This window comes from Nymphaea colorata, chromosome 10 (genome assembly GCF_008831285.2).
Source record: "Nymphaea colorata isolate Beijing-Zhang1983 chromosome 10, ASM883128v2, whole genome shotgun sequence".
In the NCBI taxonomy this organism is placed as follows: domain Eukaryota; kingdom Viridiplantae; phylum Streptophyta; class Magnoliopsida; order Nymphaeales; family Nymphaeaceae; genus Nymphaea; species Nymphaea colorata.
This window is the reverse complement of record NC_045147.1, coordinates 14,833,546-14,843,328: the sequence shown is the minus strand read 5'-3', so window position 1 is coordinate 14,843,328 and position 9,783 is coordinate 14,833,546. Positions and strand designations below refer to the sequence as shown.

At 38.8% G+C, this 9,783-nt stretch overlaps 2 protein-coding genes across 2 annotated transcripts; one reads left to right on the top strand and one right to left on the bottom strand.

Moving 5' to 3' along the window:
* Positions 1-1,525: 1,525 nt before the first annotated feature.
* Positions 1,526-2,475, top strand: LOC116262738 (cysteine-rich repeat secretory protein 38-like). The gene has a single exon (XM_031642228.2). The coding sequence runs from the start codon at positions 1,564-1,566 to the stop codon at positions 2,347-2,349; it is 786 nt and encodes a 261-aa protein (XP_031498088.1). The 5' UTR covers positions 1,526-1,563; the 3' UTR covers positions 2,350-2,475.
* A 3,608-nt stretch (positions 2,476-6,083) lies between these two features.
* LOC116262645 (leucoanthocyanidin reductase-like) lies at positions 6,084-7,341 on the bottom strand. The gene is made up of 4 exons (XM_031642129.1): positions 7,078-7,341; positions 6,835-6,975; positions 6,402-6,639; positions 6,084-6,319 (listed from the first exon to the last, which is right to left on the bottom strand). Exons 1-4 carry the CDS (start codon positions 7,339-7,341, stop codon positions 6,084-6,086), a joined length of 879 nt encoding a protein of 292 aa, XP_031497989.1.
* Positions 7,342-9,783: the final 2,442 nt, after the last annotated feature.

The following is a 9,783-nucleotide window of genomic DNA, read 5'->3' as shown; positions in this document are numbered from 1 at the left end:
CCTCTACGAAGAACAATTCAACCACCATTTGAGTCGTTGGACGAAGTCCACAAGGAATTCTCGCCTGAAACCCATCGACAGCAAATTTCCAAATATCTAGCTGCGATCTTGGAATGAATGAGCAGGTGGCCAATGGATTCCTCTCTCTCTCTCTCTTTCTCTTCGTCCAATCTATTGAACATAGCAAACTTGGAAGCATTCCCCCAATAGTCAGATAGACAGTCCCATCGCCGGCAAGGATGGGTAGCTAAAGCAGATCCAACTCTAGGGCTATGTTATTCTCTCCCTTATAGTAAATACCATGCCAGATATCTTGCCTTTGCTGTTGATTTCTAAAATTCTTCGAACTGAGTAGAGATATGTTAATGTGGAAGACATTTAAGTAGATCTAGAAAAAGCTTTGAAAAAGTTTAGAAAATTAACTGGCAGTTTTACTGAATAAAATTCTAGTTTTACCCATTTGAATGTTCATTGCTTCTTCCATGAGCAAAACACTTGTGAATATGAACAACCCACATATGGTCCATCTGATCACTTTAGATCTTAGTCTATAGGCCAATCGAGATCTAAGGATCTCAAATCTTCAGATTTTAAGAGATCCTTAAGTTTTAACAGGGATCTAAAACCTTAGAAAGTCCAAGTATCACACCATGAATCTGTAAAACCTTGCAGCATCCTGAAATCTATGAAACTCCCAGTTAAGCCTTCAATCTAGCTCCTTGCGCAAAAGAGGAGATCTCTTTTTTTTCCCTTGGACCGACAAGACATGCGGACGGGACAGAACCATTTTTTGGCCATATTGAACCCGGGAAGGCAGAGCAAATTAAAAGTGGACGCGGCGTTGCTTTCACTTTTTCTGAGCAAAGCTCATCGTGCTTTCCTGGCCCTCCATCTGCTGTTTTCTCGACACCTCTCAAAAGCTCCATTGCCAAAACCCAAATTTCGTGCTGATGATAGCACTCGAACCGCCGCCTCATCTGCTGATACCTGTTATACACGTTTTGTTCTAAAGGAACAAATCCGTTTAAAGACGATGTGAGATAAATATAGTCCACGGACATCGGCCAGCTCAAGTTTGGTGTCGGCAGGATTTGCGCAGGCCTCGCTACTTACGACTTATCCATCTGCCTCTCCCTGTCGAGGCAAAATTTGTCGTCTCAAAGAAAGCAAAGAAAGCGATAGGAGATATCGAGGAGTTGGTGTCATGAACAGTGTGGAGACTGCTAGGTTCTCATTTTCAACTCTCTCAACATCAACTTTTTATTATCAAGCGGTAAAAGAAGCACAATCAATGGTAGGATGAAAGACTCCTAAACTATGCTTACAACGACAGAAACTAAAGAACAGAACAGGCTGCTTTAACAAAGCAAACACGAGTGACGGATTCTTCCAATGGAACAGAGTCGTAATCTATGTGCCCAATTGCCTGTCATGTCAGGTCAATCATGAATGGTCAACAAAAGACCAAGCCTTTACGGGGTCAGCCATCAGCATCACACGCTTTCCTCCTTTTATAAATAATTGAACGCGGCAGCCAGTTTCAGCACTGCCCATCAATCAGCAATGGCGAAATCATCCTTCCAGCATCTTCTCTCCCTCTTGCTGCTCGCCCTCGCTCTGCAATTGAGTTCATGCCAAGAACCGAACCCATATCCTTACCCTTCGCCCGTCGGCGACGACTGCACCAACCCCAACCCTCCGCCGCCCCTCACTCCCCCCGTCATCAACCAAACGATCAAGGCCAACATCAACAAGGTCGTCGCCAAGCTCGTCGCCAGTGTGCCGAAAACGAAATTCGCAACGGCGAGCTACGGCACCGGCGGGTCGGCCATCTACGGCCTCCTCCAATGCCGCGCCGACGTCAACTCCACGGACTGCGCCAATTGCGCGAAGGAGGCCAAGGCGGCGCTGGCGGAGCGCTGCGCCATGGACGGGAAGGCGCGGCTCTGGTTCCAGCACTGCTACCTGAGGTACGACACCACGAAGTTCTTCGGCAAGCTGGACCGGATGGACTACTACATCACGTACAACAACGGGCCCAACGCGGCCGACGCCAAGGCGTTCCAGGCGACGGTGGGGAAGCTGATGGCCGAAGTGACGGCGAAGGCGGTGGCGCCGGGGAAGCAAGCCTTGGGCACGGGCGTGGCCAAGGTCGGAGCGAAGACGACCGTGTACGGGCTGGCGGAGTGCACCCGCGACTTGCCTGCTTCCGTTTGCTCGGGCTGCCTGGCCACGGCCGTCTCCAAGTTCCAGACTTGCTGCGTCGGGAAGGAGCGTGGGTTAGTCCTCTTCGGCAGCTGCAAGGTGGAGTATGAAGTCTATCCCTTCTTCTTCCCAGTGAAGGCCTAGACCTCGGCCTGTCCTATCAAACACGGTACTTTGTTTGAATGAATAAGATTTTCTAGTGTATCAGCTGGAGAAATAACGTAGCTCTTGAATGAATAAGATTGGTCTCTAAATGTTTGGTGCGTGGTCTATGAAGTCCAATGCATTCTATTCGGATCAAATATTCTCTTTAAATAGATTTGAAATTGGGTTCAAATACGAATTCTATTTAAATTCACATTTAAAGCCGAATTTGAATCTACATCCTAACTGATTGATATTTATTTGGAATATAATCTGAATCCGAGTCCATGCAGATGATATTGATTACATATTCATTTCAATCAATTCAAGGGGATTGTGATAATATTGCTCTAACACTGGTGTCGTGGATTCCTCATCTGAAAAACTCCCTCCCACTGAGTGCCATGTATTGTCCGCCGGAGTGAAATAAAAACTTTTCAGATAAGAACAAGAGGGATATTAATAGTCATACTAAATGCACCGACACCTTTCTGGGAGTCAATTTCTGACTCGCTTTAATTGCCAACCCGAATTTCAAGGATTCCGGTGGAAACAGGAGCCTTTTTCTGGTCAACCTTGCCCCCAGGCGATTAACATATTTACTTGCCCCCAGGCGATTAACATATTTACTTGCCCCCAGGCGACGTTTTAGTTTTTTTTTTTTTTTTTTTTCATTCATTCTGTGTTCTCCCCCCTTTTGTGAGAACTGTGACTGATCAATCGCTAGGATCATTATTTAGTTGTCCAATCTTATACCATCATGCTTCAAAACTTGATCATTAATCTTCCGGATATCCTTCTGACATGCTCCGTGATAATTTCAAATCCTTCAGACCTCACCGATTCATGACCTAAGTCTCATTCGAGACTTTTACAAGCAAACACTGCGTTGCATACGAACATCTTTTTGTTTTATCATGTACATCATTCACCGGAAGTTAACCATTTTTGCCAAATTATTGCATATGTCTTTACAAATTCGAAATTATTAAAAAATCATTTTTGCACGTTCTATCCCCCACAAATATCTTGCATAGGAATGTTAAAATATTCTATTTAGATCGGATATTTGACAGAACCATTATGAAAAAAATATTAATATCTGATTAAAAAATCATATAATATTTGGATTTAAGACATATCATCCTATCGGATTTAGATATGCATAAATATCAGATGGTATTTGGATTTGAATTTAGATCAGATTTAGTTTTAAGTAAATGTCCTATTTCCAATGGCCATGCATTTTGAAAATCGGCCATATTGAAATAACGCATATTGGACATTGGTGTCCCACGGAGTTGAGCTTTTGTACAAATCATGTATATTGGACATTGGTGTCATTGATTTGTAAGTAGTCAGGGGAATAGTCACAAGTGGGCTTGTGTGGGCAGTTGCCGACACAGTTTCAGCAAATTTCTATATTTACATATTAGTTAGTATCAACTATATGTAGAGGAGATGAAATCAGCCAGCCATCCGAAATATTTAAAAGCTTACGTTAAGAAAAAATATAGAGTAGTGGAAGCATTAGCAATGGTTTATAGTACCGTGACAGTTTATGGCGTTTTTAGTGACACAGTATTTAATGACAGTTTTCAGCCGTTTGACTGCTGGTAGGTACCAAGTGGTCTGGTTTTTACCAACTTTCTTAGATTGACTGATTGGTAGATGGCAAACCACTTGGGTAAGGGATAAATAACTATCAAAATTTTAATGTTATAAGAGTCGTTCATTTTTTTATCAATCAAGGACTCATTACTTGAGAAAAAAAATAAATAACTTAATATATGTTTCTCATCAATTCACTATTAAGATAATATATATAAGGTTAGATTACAAAATATTTTAATAATTAATTTTATAGGTCTGGTATGTATATATATATATATATATATATATATATATATATATATATATTATATATATATATATATATATATATATTATATATATATATATATATATATATATATATATATATATATATATATAAGCATTTACTTATTTATATGTGGAACACCTCAATTATTTTGGTATATATTTCAAAGGTCAGTTTTATTATGTATCGTAGATCTTAGATCCATGAATGTGATTGCCCATGCTTTTATTGAAATGTAGAATATCGATACTAAGATCTCTAGTTCATCAAACTAAATATTTTAAGTCACTTAAGATCCACACTAATTGAGGGAATCACTTTCTATGTATTTGGCAGTGACAAAAGACTATTTGTTCTAGAATAAGTGGAGGGAAGGGTCTGATTCTAAATCTATGAATCTAAAATCTTACACAAGGAAACCAAACATGCGTCCTCTCAAAGAACCAGGAGAAGTCATTGAGAGAATTTTCACCGAGTCATGTACTGGAACACTCTGCAAGTGTCTTATGAATCTGTATAAAAATTGAAGTTTATTTATGAAATTTACAACTAAGTGTCTGTAATTCATAAAATACTCATAAAGTGTTCCATTTACCAAATGACCTTAAGTTCAACATCAATATCTTCCTCGTCCCAAAGCATATATAATTCTTCATATAGAAGAAGACACATGGAGAGATGCATCAATAGGACTCAAGAACAAAAAAAAAAACACAAAGACATCTTACGTCACTTATTAACAGGACAAGATCTTCCCGTTTTATAGTTCCTTTTGAGAGGTGAAGCAAAAAAAGCAAAAAACGAAGAGCTAATTTTTAAGGTAAATGCCCTCAATTACTGGTTCACACAGCTTGTTGCATGAACTTAATATAAGGAATTAAAGGATTTGCATTTTTCAAGGCAAATAAATAAGTACATTAATTTGCTGATTGCAGGGCACTTTAATTAAACGCATGCTGCTATCTCTTCTTACACACACACACACACACACATTATCGGATGGCAAAGCTCAATTTTGTCTGATCTTGTTTTTGAACTATACAAACAAGTACTTCCATAATCGATTTTGTCTGAACTAGCTTTTGGATTATACAAACAAATACTTCAACAATCAATGTGTCCATATATAAATATATATGACAAAAACACCTCCCATTATATATATATCCGGAGGAGTTCTCCTTCTAAATGACACTTGGATATTTCGGTACCCATTTTTATTTAGCCATCAATCAGTAGAGCACTGAGAAGCGACTCACTTCTCTCTCTCTCTCTCTCTCTCTCTATATATATATATATATATATATATATATATATATATATATATATATATATATATATATATATATATATATATTCAAACTTCCGTAACATCAATTCTTTATGCCACTAAAAGGAGTTCTACGTGCAAGTTGAAGACATCTCCTCAAGAAACAAAAACAACACTGAACCCTGGTAGAAAAAGGTGAAGGAAGGACCCTTCGGCACTCACTCAGCAATGGGATAACATACAGGGTGACATAGAATGCCCGCAAAAGTATATAACTTTGAACTTTGAGACTCTAAAAGTAGAAGTCATGGCTCTTACGGGGCTAGTCTTGATCAATAATTACTCCCTTCGAATTTGACTAACTCTTAGATAGTTGAAATTAAAGAACCACCAACAGGAAATACCAACTTGAATCTCAATTACCAACAAAAAGAGGAACAAAAAATTTGGTTTCCGTTCACAAGCTCGGTGCTGTTGTGGATATATGTATGGCAGCAATCAAAGAGGTGGCAAAGTGTTATTTTGTGAAGGAAATACGTACTATATTGGCGCAGATCATCGTCGAAGTACAATTACTTGACTTCAGGTTGGAGATTCAAAAGAGATAGATATACCTTTGGCCAGGCGTAGGAGGCAATCTTCAGAGATGAACCTCCTGGGCACCTCCTTCCCCATCTTCTTCTCCCACATGGACGCAAACTCATCAAGTGTCACAAAGTTGCTTTGTGGCCGGAAGTGTAGCACCTTGTTCAGAGTGCGCACATCGTCCGCAGCTTTAATTGTGAATTTTCCGATGTCTTCTCCGGCTACGAAGTAAGCTGAATATGGCAAATAGTTTGGCAACAATTAGCAGAAACTAACATCTGGGATTCACATGACTGGTCACATAATGTTACGCACCTTTCACATTACCATCGCCATAAATCTCAAAGTAGTCAGTTGGCGGTGGGATCTCAGAAGGATGGATTTGATCGAAGTATGGCCATCCAGCAATGGAGTTGCAGCATATGTAAGTATAAGGAATTCCGGCGGTTTCGATCGCTCGCCGGACTTTTGCCTTCTCATTGTACAATGTCAGTGCAGGTTCAACTGGGTTCGCTTTGTCAATGTCGTGCCCAAATTCGGAAGGCAAGAATCTCTGCAGATAATTGGCAAAGATAATCACTTCGTTGTCAACTATGAACAGTGCACCAGATCAGCTTACAAGCTCAAAAATCTACAGCGATGCGACCGATGCATATTATTATGCTTTGTGTAATTGTGGACCATCCTGTGCTGCACAGGATCGCAGGGGCTACTGTGTTCAATATGGAACCATAAGGGTTTATCTTACCTTGATACTTCCAGCTGCATTGATAGTATCAATCAACGGTAACTGATCTCGAATGGCCCCGCCACCAACTGTGGAGATCACAATCTCGATCCTATGTTGTTTCAGAAGGTTGATCATCAACTCAACATCATCCAGTGAACCCTGCAAACCGCAAATTAAGCAGACCATGATCACCTCGTTAATTTCCTGTACATGGCATGATCTTATAAGACATGACCTCGATACTTAATTTGTTTGGCTTACATGAAGGACGATGGCGCCTGACTCTTGCAGTCGTTGGATCGCCGCAGCCTTGGACGGGGCTGGTAGAACCGTTTCGGCAAATATGTACGTGGTGCGACCGGCCGCGAGGCTGGCCTCTGCCACAAACTTGCCGATGTAGCCGGTAGCACCAATTATGAGAATGTTACCGGCGATGGGGTTCGACTGAACGCCATTGACAGGGGCAGTGGTGGTGGCGGCAGCAGAGTTGAGTTGGCCTTGAGGCTTCGCTGCCATGTTCGTCATGTCGGATGAGAGATCCCTAGTGCCTGTAATGAATCTGACTCGAGTTGCATGTAAATTGATTGGCGTGCACAAACATATATAGAAGAGAAAAAAAAAGGTTGGGATATTTTCGATTTTTTAATAAAAACTATATATTTTAGATTTTTAATTTATTTTATAATCTTTTTCTTAAAAAAACTTTTTTGATCATTCCACTTGTGCACATCACCCAACACCTAATTCCAAACAAAGAAAAGGGACCCATTATGGGATTTATGTCTAAATTATCTATTTTGTGTGGATCTTGGAATGCCAATCGTTCAATATTATCTGAGCTGAAGCTAAACGAAAATAGATTTTAGTTGTTAGACAAGAAAGAGAGTCACATATTTTTTGAACTTCAAGAGAATGAGGAGACTTTTGAGTTTTTTTTAAATGATGGATTGGCGACTTTTTCCATGATGCCAATGTCGACGATGGCCGGACTCGAATAAGATCGTTCACCAACAAATTTTATTATGATGGTGCAAAACACTGTTGATACTAATCTTAAAGCTATCCTTAACTTCTTATGGTTGTGAGAGTTCGGCCCTCTTCTTAGAGGGGAAGCTCATGACCCCACTAGATTTTCGAAAAACAAAATACCCATTACAATATTTAACTTTTTTAAATTCAGACTTGTAAAATTATGGAAAAATATCATTAGATTCATGCAAAGATTTTGAAAAATATAGCTGTGATCTCTTAAACAAAAAATGTTAAGCTCTGCCCCTAATCTCATTGGACCATTATTAAGTAACCTCTACTAGGAAGTAGCTAGGGGTTTGATGTGCCAATACCCCATGATAGTAGGAAGATGGTATTGTGCCTTCTTCTTCTTCTTCTTCTTCTTCTCTTTGTCTCTATTTAATCTCTCTCTGTCTCTCTCACACATGATGTCATATTGGTATGTGCTAGCAGAAACTTAAAAAAGCTGCTCATAGATAGCCACCCAATTTTTTAAACACATCAAATGGCACCACTCAACTCTCCAACTAGCTGCTCCTTAATGGAAAATATTAAAAGTAGATGAACAATGACAAAGTTAAAGTTACCTGTCTAATTAGTTGAAGTTATCATAAAAAAAAAAAATCAACTACTTCCCTGTGTCGGCTCCACTTGAACTTAAGAAACACGATGTAAGCGGGAGTCTTTGGTCATGCATCTAGGTAGACGTCTCCTCAATTAAAATTTTTTCAAGAAATTCTTAACTTGAGTGGATTTGATGACCGGGTAAAACATGACTTTACGCAAATCACGTTTTGCTTTCAAATCAAGTTTTGAATATTCTAAAAGCTTGTTTTATAGTTGTTTGTCTTTGAAAAAACATTCATTCATTTCAGCTATTTGTCAGCCAATAACTGTTGGAATTTTGAATAACGTAATATGACTGCAGAAAATAGCGTTGAGAAGAAAATTGATAAAAAAAAAATCTTTCTCACCCTTGCATAAGTGCACTTAAGATCACTATTTTATGGGAAAAGAAAAGTGGATACAATGCTACATGGAGAAGAGGGTTTCATACAGAGCCTAAAGAGGGAGCATTATAACGCTTGTGCACATTTTCCATGAAGCAACGTGCCTTTTTTGGTAAAATGTCTCTTTACAAGAGTTTGGCAACAGTAATATATTGTTACTATCTCATGAATGTATACCAAAATACGAGACAAATTTATGAAAAACTATAACAAGTGTTACATGAATCTACCTCACTTTTTTTAAGAATGTTTATCAAATAATAACTGTGTGTTATTGGTTCTAAACAACCCCTTAGAGAACAATTTCACTAACATATCTCTTCATTTTTGGATTTGGGTTTTAGATATCAAATTCAAAACCAATTACAAATTAATATTTCAAGAATAATTAACTTGAACGACAAAATTGTCATGTTGGGTGATCCAGCAAGTCAGGGTTAAAGTTAGGAATTTTTGTGGCATGGACTAAATTATAGTTTAAAAATTTTAACAAAGACCAAAATATAATTTTTAAAATTATTTTATACAGAATAAACTAAATTTTTTAAAATTTACATGTATAATTTTGATTTTTGCAAAATATGAAGGGTGACTATATATGGCTCCTACCACTCCCTACGGCCAGCCCATTTTCTAGCCAATAAGTTGTTCAAAAGCTGGCTTGATCACTAATAAAAGAGAGAAGGAAATCACGTAAAGACAAGAGGATATTGCGGCGCTTGAGTTCGTTCATCATTAAAGACCTCCATTATCACACTATCATATGATAAGTAGCTGGAAAATGGCAAAACGAGAAACGAGGAAAAAGTTACACAATTTTTTTCAGTGTTTTTTAATCCATGGCTGATCCGATCGGCATCGACTAACAAAAGCAATACGGGCCCAACAATAGCAGAGCCAAATTTTGGTTGAGGGGCACAAGCTGGTCTCTGGCTTGGTACCTAAA

Bases quoted from the DNA above. Each gene is read 5' to 3' on its own strand.
- LOC116262738 (XM_031642228.2), top strand. From the start codon at position 1,564: ATGGCGAAATCATCCTTCCAGCATCTTCTCTCCCTCTTGCTGCTCGCC.
- LOC116262645 (XM_031642129.1), bottom strand. From the start codon at position 7,341: ATGACGAACATGGCAGCGAAGCCTCAAGGCCAACTCAACTCTGCTGCC. The intron at 6,976-7,077 runs GTAAGCCAAACA...TGCGGTTTGCAG, and splicing joins CAGGCGCCATCGTCCTTCAT to GGTTCACTGGATGATGTTGA. The intron at 6,640-6,834 runs GTAAGATAAACC...AATTATCTGCAG, and splicing joins ATGCAGCTGGAAGTATCAAG to AGATTCTTGCCTTCCGAATT.